The 16,835-nt window shown below is 40.0% G+C and overlaps 1 protein-coding gene across 1 annotated transcript in view; it reads right to left on the reverse strand.

Moving 5' to 3' along the window:
- LOC145409043 (uncharacterized) overlaps nucleotides 1-16,835 on the reverse strand; it is a 107,571-nt gene that overhangs the window by 21,342 nt on the left and 69,394 nt on the right. Inside the window, exons 5-6 of the mRNA XM_080279601.1 lie at nucleotides 11,137-11,263; nucleotides 2,185-2,316 (exon numbers count right to left, since the gene is read on the reverse strand). Of these exons, the coding sequence (XP_080135727.1) occupies nucleotides 2,185-2,316; nucleotides 11,137-11,263 (259 nt within the window). The remainder of the gene's footprint in view (nucleotides 1-2,184; nucleotides 2,317-11,136; nucleotides 11,264-16,835) is intronic.

Genomic DNA, 16,835 nt, shown 5'->3' on the forward strand with positions numbered 1-16,835 from the left:
ATCAACTGAGCTAGGATAAAAAAAATAGTGCCACTGCATTTCCGTTCTTATTCACTTTGGTAACATGGAGAACGCTGGTTTACGTCAGTGCGGCTCTCGCTCGATCATAGGTGAGCAATGCTTGAGGTCATACCGTGGCCTTGGCCACTACAGCGTGCCTGTCTGTCTCAACAAAGATCCTTAACCAATTTAGGTCAGGTCATGGCCAAGCGTACAAGTAGTCACACTGGAGAGCTAAATCTTATCTCATAAATAAGGCTCATAGAATTCCATTGAACTACGACTTGGTATTCAGGCTGTAGTGGTGGCCCAATTACATCCGCTTGGGCCGCTTTCACACGAGCCCACCAGTGGCTGCAATTAATTGTCTCCCATAGTTTTCAAAGGAGCCTTTCATACGAGGCCACTGCAGTTGCTCGGCCGGCAACCAGCTCCCGGGGGTAGCTCGCTTGCGCAACCAGTGTCCACCACTGGCGGTTGCTGCCACTCGCTGTAAAGCATTGTTTCAAATCGGAGCTTTCATACGGCGCCACCAGTTGCCGGCCCCTTCACACTGGGCCGCCAGTGGCGGCCACCGGTGGCCTCGTGTGAAGTCGGCCTTAAAGCAAACCAATTAAACTAATCAAAGAGTCGCGCACGGAATTTCATACAACCATGACTTAATATTTAGGTTGTGGGAGAGGCTCACTTCCGTCTGGCAGGTTTAGCATGGTTATAATTAAACGATTTTAATCGTTATTAAAATCTATTCTAATCAGAGAAAAATATCACTATATGCATACCATAATTATTTTTCATATTATATATAATATCTGAGAAAATAAAGACATTTTACAGTATTTTGTGAGTCCTTTATTACTGTTCATCCTATAAAAATTTAGTAACAACGTTCAGACAGACAGACAAACCCACCACACATAGAGGTAGTTCATTCTGCCTCATGAATTGACTTGTACAGCTGTACTGGACGTGCCTCAAAACAGGACACTTGGTGAGGAATAACAGTTTGGTAAATTTACTGGGTCATTTTTTATCCATTCATGTGACTCTACATGTTCTTTTTTAACATTACTGATAGTGGTCAACTTTTCCTAGAGACACACTACCCAGTGAGGACCATCATTTTGATAATTTTACTTATTTTGTAATCATCTGTTTACTGGAATGACTTATGAGAAACTATTTGTACATTCAGTCTCCACTCTGTGTATTTCTTTCATGGATTACTCTGAACTACATTAATGCCTTTGAATTAGTTTAATTTAGTAGCTCGCAACATGGGATGTGCCAAAGTAAAAAAAAAATAAGAGCGAATAACTATTCAAGTAATAAATTTTAAAAACATTTCATTTTTATTATTTTCCATCCCTGCCGTCAGATGAAAATAAACCTGTGTGCTAAATCCTTAACTGCAATGGCAAGAGCGATGATGGAGTCGACAAGGGCACTGTTGTGAGCAGCTGTCGTCAGTGTCAATGAAACATAACAGGCGCCCAGGCAATCCTAGAATTTCTCCTTGCAAAGTGTCTGGTGTTGCCCCGAGGAAGTACAGTGCCGAGTCTACTGCACTGAGACAACTAGCCTTTCAATCCAGTGGCACACTTTTCATTATATTCTTTCTATCCCCAGACGATTATATTCCCTTCTGGACAAACTTTTCTAACTGATGGAAATAGGCATAGCCTTCATGGACCACATTAATTTTAGAAGTGTCTCCTAAGCTGTATAAAACCATCTGACTGTAGCAAGAATATATCAGCAGAGGATCGCCAGAAAGAGGGAGTTAATGAGATAGTCGTGAACTCCTTGACCACTATAATTTTTCTCAGCTCTACAGCATCGTCTGGTATTTATCTTAACTAAAAACTCAGACAGCGAAGGACCAACCCCTTTAAACCGATAACGTATTTTCTGGCTTATTCTTGCTACCTCCAGACGATATTATTCAGCTTAGGGAACACTTTTCTTTCGGATGGGGGTTAATATAATCATAATAAAATCTTTCCACTACTGTAATATCCTTCTAAGACGGATGTTATCCTGATTAGAATGATTAATCATGTAACAAGACGATAATTTCCTGTCAAAGAGTTTTCATGGTACACATTCTTGCTGCACCTTAGAATAAATGATAATTATAGCCTGCAGAGGCTGAACAGCACAGACATAACGATAACGGCATACCTTGTTGAGTGTTTGTGTTGATGCAATCATTAGGTCTGCATAAGCTTCCACTCGGGTGATGGCGGATCCAATATGGACATGAACACCTTTCACATCAATGTTCTCCTTCGCTCCTCTTAGCTCGTCCAAAACCTAGGTACGATTCATATGAATACAGGCAGTTGTTGCATCTAGTATAAAATATAGCAAGTATTCCGTAAAATCAGTATTGGAAAATTGGAGAAATATGAAAATCAGCACACGGGTAACAGTGGAACTCTGGCAGGTAACTTTAATTGCTGTGTTTTTCTTAACATGAAAGAACCTAAAAATTACGACTTATAACATGGATTCAATATATTTACAATAAATATCCTGTCGTACCTTCAGCCGCGTTTTCGTGAGGCTTTCAGAACAATCTCGACCGGTGTAGGCCAGTACCATGGATATTATGTCGTGAGTGTTTCGAACAAAATAAACCGGTCGGGACTGGTCTAAGGCGGTCTTGCCCCAGAGCCTGGCCAGGTTTTACACAGCCCTGCACACAAGGATGAGTGGTAGCACTGGGCAACAAAGAAGCCAAGAACGTCCCGTGCCCGGGGTAAAGAGCTGAAACAGCAAAGTTGGAGCACGGAAAAAAAAAATTTTTTGAAATCGAATTTAGCTCAAATGACAGCCAACAAAGACATGGGTCAGTGATATAAATGCAGACGTTACTGGAAATGAATATTTTTTTAAAAACACGAATTGAAAAAGTTAATTAGTTATGAGTGAATTGTTAACATCATAACGTCTGAGGAGAAATGGAAAATGTGCAAATGTCTTTGGATCATTTTAAGGTATTGACGGGACTTATAAATGTTTCCCAGTAACAATTCCAGAAGAATACTACAGCTTTTGTCACCGGGTATTTGTTCTGTTGTAATTGTTAAAAGTAAGCTGCACATTTATTTCACTTCATGGAGAACTCATTGTTATGATTCTAATGCTGACACACTGGCAAGCTGTCGCACATTTTCATTTATATGACTTTGAAAGTTCTGTATACACTGTTAATGACGATAATAATAGTCATATTGTTTTAGTATCATCACATTCCCTTTACATAACTCGGCTGATTCCTACGTGGTTTCGCCTAACTCGATCCTCCAGTCAATAGGAGCTCATTAAGAACATAAGGACACAAGAAGAGAGGATAATTGCAGTAGCCCGGTTGGCCCATGTAGGCGTTGCAAAGAAGAGTACCGGTAACTGAACTATTAGAATGAGATGTGGATAGCAAAGAAGAAGCGTCTCCCCCGCCCTTCAAACACTCCAGCCGAAGCCGGCAGCAAAAAGTCAGAAAGAACACCACGTAATATAGAAAAACTGGCGTGGGCATTTTATAGGAAAGTGTGAAAGGAGAAAAAGAGACTATCATAGTGTAACCTGAAAAGGAAAAAGAATGAATTAGTGCTAGTTATATTTTTTTTTTCTATACCCACCCCTTATTTGTCATATGCATATCTAGCCTATGCCTGAAACTCTCAATGGAAGGGGCAGCAACTGCTTTACTAGGTAGCTTATTCCCATCGTCTACTACTTTTATTTCCAATCCAGTTTCTACCTATTTCCTTACTAAAATTGATGTTTTCTAGTTTTAAACCATTAGTTCTAGTTCTATCTTGTATGCTCACTTCAGAGACCTTGCTACTGTCTTCATTATTTATTCTCTTCATCCACTTAAGTCTCCCCTTACTCTACGCCTTTCTAGTGAGTACAGACTTAGTCTTTTTAGTTTGTCTTCATATAACGGGTTCCGAACATCATGTATCATTTTTGCCATTCTTCTCTGTACATTTTCTAACGAATTTATATCCATTCTATAGTAAGGACACCAAAATTGCACAGCATAGTCTAAATGTGGCCTTACTAATGCTAGCTCAAGTTGCATTATTACTTTTGATGACCTGTTGCTCACACTTCACGAAATGAATCCTAGGACCGGATTTGCTTTATTTCTCGCATTAATACAGTGTTGCCTTGGGTTGAGGTATTTACTAACCATGGGTGGGATGTTCGAAAGCTCGTAACGGCTGCTAAGATCATCGTAGTGTGTACGATAATCATAGCGCGCTCGTAAACCGCTAGGGTGTATGTTCAAACAAATTTTACGATGCTCCATCCGCCATATTTGCTCATAGCGCAACGATTTCTGACAAGCACCCTTAAGCTGATCGTAGGGTAGCACAGTGGATGTTTCTCTAACAAACTCTATCAAGTGATGCTGAGTTTGTGTATTTACCCTTTTCTGTGAACGAAGGTGGAGTTACAAGTGGTTTTACAGGTAGAACTGGCAGTACGAAGAGAGATGAGACGTGAAAGGAACTACAGAGACAGACTGGATCCATTTGCTTACAGTGCCGAACATTTGTTGAGATACTATAGGTTTCCCAGACAAGAACTCCATCATTGGTGTGCAAGAGTTGAACCACTAGGTGGACCAGCGACAAGAAGATCCCGTGTTGTGCCATGTCATTTACAGATGTTAATGACATTCAGATTTTATGCAAGCGGCTCATTTACACATTCGGCTTAACACAGGGATGTGTGAGCAGAATAATTAACAGTGACACATGTGTTGTACAGAATATATCTTAGGGAACTTAAGTTGCCAAGAGGTAAGCAAAGAAGGGGAATCTACTGCTTACACCTGTAAAAATGCAGACCGATGCACTGTTCCTTAAAACATGGTTCAACTCTGTGGGAGTCGTTACAATACAGTCTGAAGCCAATGATATATTGTTTATTCAAGTAAAAGGGTCTCTGCATTTCGATATTTTCAAAATTATCAATATGTTTCGTTAATATCTCGTCCCATGCCGCTTGTCTTCTGTAAGCAGTGACTTTGACGCTAAATCTTTCCCTTAGCATTGTCTGTCTGTCGAGCCAACCCTGTATTAGCGCCATCATCATCTCATCTGTAAAATTTGCTCGACAAATTCGCTTGGTGGGGGGCTTGTCACTTGCCATTTCTCAAATGTCTTGGAATGAATACCGCAGTTGCTTGAGTGATGTAACTGCGTGCTTGGAGGAGTGTATTTGTTTACATTTTGAAAATGCATTATGATTGGCTCACAATCTTTCAAGTTTATAAGATCTCTCTTCTAATTGGCCCAGCGACAATCAGCTGGGTTGCATTATGAACAACAGGAACGGCACGGAACGGGTTTTACGATCGCATCATCGTGAGCTACGAGGGTTGTCCCGAGCATTGGAAAATACACCTTAGCGGTTATCGTAACTCACGATCAAAGATGGCCGCTACGAGAGCGTTCGATGATCATAGCGACGACTGGCAACGATGTTTTGAACATCCCAGCCCATAACTCCTAGATGTCTCTCTCATTCCGATTTACTAATTTCTTTGTTATCTAAGTTGTATTTAGTATGTCCAGTAGCCTTGCCTACGTTAAGGATTTTACATTTTTCAAAGTTAAATTCCATTTGCTAAGTTTTAGACCATTTAGACAATATATTGAGGTCCTTTTGTATGTTATGGCAATTGTCGGTCAAGTTAATGATACGCCCTACCTGTGTATCGTCGGCAAATTTGCTAATACTGCTAGTGATTCCTAAGCCTAGATCATTATATATATATATATATATATATATATATATATATATATATATATATATATATATATATATATATATATATATATATGTGGAACCTCAGCGGTAAAGTGTGCGTTTTCTTACACTGAAGAACGAGGGTTCGTGCCCTGCCAGGGTAATGAACTTTGGGAGCGTTTTTCTGATCACGAACTGCATGGCGGACATAAGGGATGCTGTGGTGAACCAGTGTCGCATACTATAAAATATGCTTGCACCCAGTCGGCTTGCGCATTTTGATTACACTTGGTTCACAGACTACACACACATCCAAAGCCACTCCAACACTGCATTTACACTTACAAGCACGACTCACAATCTTTACTAGACAGCCTAAGCCACTTGGTAGAGATACATTGGCTGTATCGTCCCCACGTCGGTCGCGATAGGCCGGTCCTTCACTGGACACTCAAACGGCTGGTGAGATGATATATATATATATATATATATATATATATATATATATATATATATATATATATATATATATGATAAAGAATTAGGGACGTACTGAACCCTGCGGCACACTGCTAGTTGCTAATCCCCAGTCCGACTAAGTTCCATTTATTAATACCCTCTGCTTTCGTCCCTTCAGCCAGGATTCTATTCATTTTAAGATGTCGCCGTCTGTACCGTGTGCTCAAAACTTTCTAACTAACCTTTCATGTGGGACCCTATCAAAAGCTTTACTAAAGTCCTGATAAATCATATCATAAACTTTATCGCTATCTACTGCCTCATAGACCTCCAAGAAGAATGACAAGTTTGTGAGGCAGGAACGTCATTGCCTGGATCCGTGCTGACTTTCATTTATAAGATTAAATCTTTCTAAGTGTTCCCTGATTTTATTTGCCAAAATTGACTCTAGCATTTTTCCTTCTGTTGACGTTAGACTTATCGGACGATAATTCGACGTAGATGTTTTATCACCTTTAATAATGGACACTATGTTTGCGGTCTTCCACGCCTCTGGAATTTCTGAAATTTAAGTCATTAAATAACGTTAAAAGTGGCTGACACAATTCTTCTTTGGTTTCTTTTATAATTTTTTCATATATATCAATCGGACCTGGCAATTTTTTGAGGTTTTAAATTATTATTTTCTTTCAATAGGTCTTCCTTACTAATGGTTTTTTTACTAAGAATATTTTCCGTATTATCATCGTTAATATATGCTACTTAAGGGACCAGGTCAAGATTTTCCTTGGTAAATACTGATATGAAATAATTGTTTAGGATGGAGCACATTTCTTTGCCTTCACTAGTAATGTTACCTGTTTCTGTACTGAGAGGTCCTATCCTATCTTTATTTTTCCTATGATACATTTAGTAATAACCCTTGGGGTTTTCTTTCTATTCACTAGCAACGTTAATTTCATAACCTCGCTTTGCTTTCCGTATCTCCCAATTTACTTCTGTACCCAAAATCGCGTACCGGTTACGTGTTCCTGTCCACTTTTTATTTTTCTAAATATTCCTCTCCTTTCTGATATGAAATAACTGTTTAGGATGGAGCACATTTCTTTATCTTCACTGGCAATGTCACCTGATTCTGTTCTGAGAGGTCTTATCCTATCTTTATTTTTCGTACGGAACATTTGGTAAAAACCCTTGGGGTTTTCTTTCGATTCACTAGTAGTAACCTCGTTTTGCTTTCTGTATCTCCCTTTTTACTTTTCTATTCAAAATCGCGTATCGGTTACTTAAGTGTTCCTCTCCACTTTTTATTTTTCTATACATTCCTTTCCTTTGGTCTACGAGAGATTTTAATCTGTTGTTTAACCATCTTGGTTCTGATTTATTCGTTCTAAACGATTTTTAAAAGGATTTCTTGGCCTCTGAGTATTATATATACTAACTTGTTATACTTCTCACTGACCGAACAGCTGCGTGGTACTGGGCCTGAGTTGATCTCCGTCACCTGAACTACACTCCCACCTATATCCAGTCCCTCACCTATGACCTGACCTTCCCCAGTGACCTGGTGCACATTCCCACCCATCTCCTGCCCCTCATCTATGACCTGGGGTTCCCCATTGATCTGGCTCTCCCTAAAGTAACTATTCTTCCCATGGAATGCGGTTCTAAAAAAATCTCTTAATCCGTCAAAATCCCCTAGATGAAAATTGGGAATGGTGAAGGAATTGTCAGTAGAACAGACATCCCAAATAAACTTGAACTAAATCTCCTTATGACTGCCATTACCAAGTCGTCCACCAACTTCTATATCGTTAATGACATTTTCTTTATTAGATAAAATCAAATCTAGTATATTATTGCCTCTGGTGGCCTCCCTGATGTACTGATAAAGGAAATTATCCTGTACTGCCACTAGAAACTCCTCTGACTCAGCATCCCCTGTCTGATTTTGCTAATCTGTCCTTGGCAGGTTATGATCCCCTACATTTATTACTAAGCTGGACTGTGATGCATACTGAATTTTCTCCCAAAGGTATTTACTATCTGGTCTACTTAATTTTCGAGATCTGTAAATAGCTCCTAAGACTAATTTCTCCCTGTTGTTACTGATTTCAAGCCAGACACTTTCCGTGTCCCTATTGACTTTAACCTGCCACGTCCCATCAACGTAGATACACATTGCAACGTTTTGTCACACGGTCCCGATGACATTTACACATTTTGCGTCCATCATTTGCACATTTTTAAAGTTTCGCGGGTGATTTTTGGTGGGCATATGTGGAAGACCTTCCTCTACCTGCTGCCATGTGGTGACACTGCCTGGACCTGCGTGACCCCCCACCCCCGCCATGCCATTTTCTCGGCAACTCACCTGTTAACAGTGACCTGTCCAGTAATGACATGATACTCCACAGTCTCTCCTCCTCCGACGAAATTCAAGAGGAAAAGTGATTCCCGATGCGGAGGACAAATATTATGTGGCGTTAAAGGAAGAAATAAGCAGAAGTGATGAGGAAGTAACGTCACCAAGGAAGGTGCGGTATGTTCATGTGTTTGGTGAGTGAAACAATGCTTATATTGCCTATATTATTGTGTTAAAACCAATATATGCTTGTACTACGTATAAATTTATACCAAATAAATATCTACCTTTTTCTGAGTGGTTTGGAATAGTTACCCCTCCCAAAGAAAACGTCTTCTCTGGAGTGGGGCTCCAGAGAAGATGATACCAGGTGAGGGGAGGGTCACCTCTTCCTGAATTTTCGATATTTCTCATAAAAAACGGAAGTTTTAGAAAAATAAATAAATAAATAAAAAATCTGCCAGGACTGGGGGGGTTCACTGGTGAAAGATCTGCCGGGACGCGGCGGGTTAATGCCGACTTTATTGTAACGGTTTAATTAATCCTTTGCACAAATTAAAGATGGTACTGGTCTAAAATACAGTCTCGCAAGCATCCATTGGGTCCATAAAACTTCGACCGGTCTCTACTGAAAAAAAAAAAAAAAAAAAAAAAAAAAGCCTCACGAAAATGCGGTTCAAACAAGTTTTTGCATGAAGAACAAGGAGGGTTTAAAATTTTTACTCGTTATTTAATTGTTCTTCCTCAATAACAAAATCTAAATATGAGGGAAAAGATTATGAGCCATTTTTGGTTTTGCAGAAAAGATAATCTTATGGCAAATGCAGAAACTTCCAATCCATATCTCCTGCAAATTTAAAAACCGAATGCTGTCTGTCCATCTACTTGTATACCCAGGTGTTTAATCCCAAATGAATTGCCTCCATGAAATTCTGTTCTCCGCCTTAAGGCTGCCCTCTCTTCTCATCCCATAACTCTAATTCATCTTGAGTCCCCCTCTTCCCCTTCATTTCTTCACATCACTCACCTGTTCAGGCTCTTATTCTCCATTCCCTCCAGATGGCCAAACCATCTCAGAGTACTTGATCTGATGCTTTCCAGCACATAACACAAATCTCCTTAACTTCATCATTCCTCTGTCTCTCCGCTTAACTTCACACGTTCCTCTCAAATAACTTATTTCCTTTCCCCCGCTTCCCCCACACTCTTACGGTGATTGCATGCATCAGTGGGGATTACAGTAGTCATCCAGTTACATTCTTGTATTTCCTTGCTCACATGATAATTTTTTTTTAATTGCTCTAAGTGAATCTGTAACTTTTCTTTTCCTGCTGTATCGTTTCAGGCACTTCATCCTTTAAGCTTGCATCCTTGCTCATCCCGATAACCTAATGACTGACGGCACTCATACTCTCCATTTCCTAGCCTTCCAGGCTGACTATCGGTCATTCAATTTTTCTCAAAAGGAGCCCCTATCACACGAAACGTGTTTTCCTGTTGCATGTTAATTCGTCTGGTAGAATTTACTTTTTTTATTTTTTGTCAGCCCTTCACTCGTTGCTGTGGGTGCCAGCGTTTCTTCATAAGGACGTTACATAACGAGCTAATTTTGTTTATCAAAAGAATTATCATAATAAAATCGTAAATGATTGATCCATCCCTTGTACAGCAGTCGACACATGCAGGGAAATATTACATTTGTATGAAGACCTTAGTCATCAGTGTCAGTTAACACATACAACAATAGCGTTAATTTGCCTGTATATATATATATATATATATATATATATATATATATACTATTGTTTTTCATTATACAAATAAGAAACATGAATAAATATATACACAAATACCGTGCATACGGATTATAGATAATAAAAAACACATGATTAACTGTTGCTCATTCAAAAGCTGAAACACAACTGGTGCGTGAAGCCACGCCCGTATGAAGCAACCTGTGGGAGCATCAATACTTCTAGCAAACCCGGTGTGTTTCTTCACGTTGTGGGCAAGCGGTCCATGCCTGCGGCAGTGGCTGAAGTTGCGTACATTATTACGTCACGCCTTGTGTGAATGGGGTCATTGAACTACACCTGCGCATGTCTTCATGCAATGGGATAACACGCTCGAGTGATAGGGGTCTGATTTAGGGGAGAAATTTTGTCATACAGTGGGTTGTGAATTGGGAGTCTGCACTGTAAATGAATGCGAGGGAGAGTAATTCGTCATTTACAGACCAGTTTACTAGGATTCAAGGAGGCTTGGGAGACTTCTTAGGAAATCTTCCCTTGGCGGTGTATTCGGCATATTTTACCTTAAAGTGATCTCTTTATGTCTTATATGTCGCTTTACAATTGGCATAGTTTGCATAAAGCATAGAAGAGGATATGGACGTGTAATGAAAAGAAGTGTTATGAAATTTCCATAGCCATTTAGAATATGACCCTCCAAATCCCGATTCTAATATTTTTTCCCGTTATTTAACGGCAGGAAGTGGATCAGTAATTGTGCCCACAACAGTACATTTTATCCCTTACTTTGTCAACCAGGGTATCATCCACCCCAAATTTTGATGCAGCATGCGCAGTGGTCAGGTAGGGGTGTGTACCGGCCTCCACGTTGGGGTTAATGCGTAATAACACTCTCGCTTTGACGCTCAAGCTCCTGGGGAAGTATCCACATACGATCATCGTCAACATTTATGTAAACAAGGGTCATAGCACATATGCCATAAAGAGCTTTGTGGTACCTCTTCCTTTGCATCTTAATTTCCCTTTATATATTTACATCGCTTTAATCTGGCACATTTTGCATTATTACCATCGAAGAGAACATGAAGTTGTAATAAGCAGCATAAAATACTAAGAAAGAGGTATTCTGAAATCTCCAGATATCCATAGCATTGGGTATTTACTTGATATGATATAATTTCTGTTGTCATATACATTAACATCAATTTTCACCTTAGTTGTGTTACCAAGTGTCTGATGGCAGTATGAGTAAAGATGGAATAAAAAGGCAATCATATAAACAAGTGGAAGACTCATTCTTTACCTGATACCAGATGTATTAGTATCTGTTTCAGTTTGGTTGTATAGCGTTGTCAAATTATAAATTATGATGCAGAGCTTAATATAGTCTTCAGTTATGCTACAAGATACTTATGTTTTGGTTGCGAATTTTTTAGCAACTGTAACTGTGAGGATAAAGGGATAAAGAGGCAGACTTACACAACTTAAGCTGAAGAGTCTTCATACTTGGTACAATGGTGTTTAGATACAGTGATATTCACTTCCCAAGGCCATGGCGGCATCTGTCAACTCACCTAGAATGGTTAGTAGTAAATTAGTTCTTATACAGGGGGCTGGCGTTTGTAATGCTATGAATGAGAAAGTCAGTGGTTGCTGATTTCTGTTTTGGTATAGAAAACATTTCATTAGAAGTATTAGTTATATTTTCATCGTCATGCAAATACTATAATCTTACACAGTGCATATTTGGTGGATCTGTCCTACGTAAGATCACTCAAAAATTACATAGGCTACGCGTTGAGGGAACTTCTTATTGTCAGTAAAGATTTTATGTGAATTATTATTATTATTATTATTATTATTATTATTATTATTATGGCCACCCTTTGCGGGATTAGGGCGTCGGGCTATAGATAGAGATAGATTATTATTATTATTATTATTATCATTATTATTGTGGCTGTGATTGTAGTGTATACACCGTGTGATGACAGGAGTGAGAGAGAGAAAGACAGGTTTTGGGATGAGCTGGATGAAGCGATGGGAGAAATGCCCAGGAGCTATAAAGGGATCGTAATGGGCAATATGAATGGAACTGGTCCTGTGGATGACATAATGGGTTGTAATGGAGTGCCAGGAAAAATGATAATGGGAAGCGACTGAAGGATATGTGTCAGGAAAGGAGGCAGTGCATTTGTGACTCGTATTGCAAACACTAAGATGCACATACATATACATGGCACAGAGGGAACGGGGACCGTGTTGAATGAAGCCTGTTTGATTATGTGCTCGTAGTGACGTCGATGCTGGGAATGGTTGCTGATACGAGGGCCGTGCGAGGACGATATGGAGGTCTGTTTGTCAGATCATATGACTGTCGTATGTATGATTAAGCAGAGAGGAGTGAGGTGGATCAGGAGAGAGAGAAGCAGTCAGGAAGAAAGACTGAAAGTCGAAAAACTGAGGATCTAAGAAATGGCAGATGAATACAGGACCGAAGCAAGGGAGGAGTTAGAATCAGTCAATTGGAATGAAATTGATCTGGACAACCTATATAGGGACTGCTTAGTTAGGAATGGTAAATCGGAGCGTGGTGTGGCAAGAGTAACAATAAAGAAGAAAGGTACGGCATGGTGGGATGAAGAGGTTAAGAGAACGGTGGAGGAAAAAGGGTGGCTAAAGTGGCTACAGGACAGGGGTTCAGTTGAAATAAGGACTGAACATACTGAGAGCAAGCAGCACGTAAAGAGACTAGTGAAGAGGAAAAAGAAGGAGGTAAATGATGACCTAGGAAGCAAAATATATAGAGGAAAAAGGAGGTAAATGATGACCTAGGAAGAAAAATATATAGAGGAAAAAGAAGGAGGTAAATGATGACCTAGGAAGAAAAGTAAATGCAAACTACTCTGAAAATAGGGAGTTATTCTGGAAAGAGGTGCGGAAATTTAGAAGTGACAGCGGAAAGAAATGTGAAAGTGAGAAGGATGTAAGCGGTAGATTATTAACCCATGGGGATGAAGTAAGGACCAAATGGAAAGAATATTATGAAAGCCTAATGAATGGTAATATAGACAGCAGAGCCGTAAGTGGTAGATTATTAACACAGGGGAATGAAGTAAGGACCAGGTGGAAAGAATATTTTGAAAGCCTGGTGAATGGGAATAGAGAAAGCAGAGGCGCTGTAAACATGATTGGTTTTGGGGATGTGCAGAGAAGGAATGCAGTGATAGGAAACGTGACACTCGCACAGGTGAAGAACGCTGTGAAACGGCTGAAAATGGGAAAGCACCTGGGGTTGATGAGGTGTATGTAGAGATGATTAAGTGTAGTGGAGAGAGCGGAATGAAGTGCTTGTTGGAGATATGTAAGAAGGCATGGATGACTGAAACTATGCCAGCAGAATGGAAGAAGGCTGTGATTGTACCCCTGTACAAAAATAAAGGTGGGCGAAGTGAGTGCAAGAATTATCGTGGCATTAGTTTATTGAGTTTGGTAGGGAAGGTATATGGAAGAAGAATTATTATAGAGAAAGTAAGAGAGATATCAGAAGACCTGGTGAGTGATGAACAAGGTGGCTTTAGGAGTGGCAGAGGATGTGTGGATCAAATATTTGCAGACACAGATAATGGAGAAGGCTTGTGAGAAGGACTATAAAGTGTTTATGGAATTCATGGTTCTGGAAAAACCATATGACAAAGTAGACAGAGTAGGACTGTGGAAGGTTTTGCGAATGTACGATGCAGATGTTAAGCTGCCAGGTGCCATCAAGAGTTTTTATGATGGTAGTGAAGCATGTGTAAGGGTAAATGGGCACCTAACTGGTTGTTCAATATATATATATATATATATATATATATATATATATATATATATATATATATATATATATATATATATATATATATATATATATATATATATATATCATCAGCCGTTTGAGTATCCACTGCAGGACCGGCCTATCCCGACCGAAGTCGGGACTATACAGCCAATGTATCTCTACCAATTGGCTTAGGCTGTCTGGTAGAGATTGTATGTAGGGTGAGAAGTGCTTGTAAGTGTAATTGTAGTGTTGGAGTGGCTTTGGATGTGTGTGTGTAGTCTGTGAACCAAGTGTAATCGGCCCGCGCAAGCCGACTGGGTGCAAGCATACTTTACAGTAAGCGACACTGGTTCAACCACAGCACCCCTTGTGTCCGCCAATGCAGTAGGTGGCCGGGTGAACACTCCCAGAGTTTATTACCCTGGCGGAGCGCGAACCCTGGTCCACCCGTGTACGAAACGCACACTCTACCACTGTACCACAGAGGCTCATATATATATATATATATATATATATATATATATATATATATATATATATATATATGGATGGGGTGATGAGAGAAGTAAAAATACGAGCAATACAGAGGGGAATGGCGTTTGTAATGAATGGTGATGGATGGAATATCTCAAATTTAATTTGTTGTATGCTAATGATGCAGTACTACTTGGAATAACCGGACAGGAACTTGGTAGACTAGTGCAGAGTTTTGCTGATGTCTGTGAGCGTCATGCATTGAGAGTTAATGTAGAAGAGAGTAAAGTGATGGTTACTGAGAGAGAAGGTGACTCCCAGTATGATGTTACAGTGAATGAAGAGAGACTGGAATTGGTGAGAAAGGAAAATGTGCAAAAGAAGTGGAAAGTAGAGTGACACAAGGAAGGAAGGTAGCTGGTGCAATGAAGGCCTTGATAAGAAACAGAGGCTTGAGTGTTGCTGCTGCACAAGGCTTACATGAAGGAGTGTTAGTGCCAACTTTAAAATATGGATGTGAGACTATGGTGTGGCATGAAAATGAAAAGTCAAGAGCAAGAGCAGTGGAGATGAGACTGCTGAGGAAAGTATGTGGAGTACAGAGAGTGGATAGGATACGAAATAATGCGATTCGTGAAAGATATAGATTGAGGAAGTTGTGGACACCAGAATCGAAGAGAATGTACTGAGATGGTACGGTCGTGTAGAGAGAGTGGATAACAATAGAGTGGTGAAAAAGGTATATCTGAGCGAATTTGAAGGAGGGAGGAGGCGAGGTAGGCCAAGAAGAAAGTGGAGGGATATGGTGAATGAGTGTGTGAGGAAGAGAGATTTGGAAATCGGTGAGGCTAGGGAACTGACAAGAGATCGAGCTGGCTAGATGAATATTGTGAGAAGTGCATGATTAGGGATTTGGCATCCCTTTTTAACGTGACAGCGTCCGGACTGACTCAACTGGATACGTTTATGTGAAGCTGCAGTACGTGGTGAATCTTTTTGGCGTATCAGATAACGCCAGGATTCCGTGGGCTTGAATGGTGAGTGAATGGAAGCGTGGCCTATTGGATTTGACAAATTTGGGCTGTCTGGACGTTGCTTTAGGGTGGGAAAGGAGATCCGGATAATAATGATGATGATGATAATGATTAGAACTCCACATTCTGTGGAGTTCTTTCTGACATTGTAGGTATTTTCTTTTGGGGGGAGGGGGGAATCAAGAAGGCTGCCATTCCAAGACCGTTCGAGATAGTCTTGAAATTTTCGGGAGTGATGTGTCTTGGTTGCAGGTTTCTTTGGGCATTTTTTTTTTTCTTAGGACTAGCACCCTCTACGATTTTTTTGCTACTTTCCTGAAGAGCAAAAACTACTGAACCGATTGCTCTGTAAATGTTCCAATATGTAGTCGTCAACATATTTTAGTGCATACCATGGTATTGATACTGAGATCCAACAAATCATTTTTGAGATACTGAGGAAAATCAAAATGGCCACCTCATGCCTTGAAAATGCTCCATGCAAAAATATTTGGCCGAATTTGACCTCATTCGGCGGAAATGTAGTGGGTAATGAGTGAAAATTATTTGCATAGTATGAATGACCATGACTTTGATCTCAGCGTCATTGGTCAAAACCCGTAAAAAAATTCTGAGGCATACCAAAAGTCCCTTAATATTAGATCTTCAGTGATAAAAGTATATTCATCTGGAATGTGAAGTTCCTTGAATATTGATTCAGCAATTTTAGAATTCGTTATTATTATTATTATTATTATTATTATCATTATATGTGGTAGGTGGGGGCGCTCACCATCCACTCACTCGATGAAGTGCTCTCTGGTGTCTGCCCTTTCCTTTCCATCCTTCTTTCCTTCCATTCTCTTCTGTCTTTCCTTCATTCTTTCCTTGTCCTTCTGCCTGTGGGTGACTTTACACTCCCTCTTTTGTTTCTTTCCTTCATTCTTTCCTCTTCCTTCAGCCTGTGGGTGACTCTACACTGAGTGACAAGCCAAATGGTTTCCTGTACACCAGAAAAGCTTTTACTACGCTGGGTGGTAACCATATAACCAGATTTTGGCGCCTGGTGGTTTTAGTGGGTAATTATTGCGCTCCAATCGGATTGAGCCGGTGAAGGTTTATATCCAAGGGATGGTTGGGGTTGATTGCTCATGAGTGAGGCTGGTCACTCTCAT

The sequence above is a fragment of the Coenobita brevimanus genome, chromosome 79 (assembly GCF_032717465.1).
Source record: "Coenobita brevimanus isolate Jiangsu-jjx chromosome 79, ASM3271746v2, whole genome shotgun sequence".
Lineage (NCBI taxonomy): Eukaryota > Metazoa > Arthropoda > Malacostraca > Decapoda > Coenobitidae > Coenobita > Coenobita brevimanus.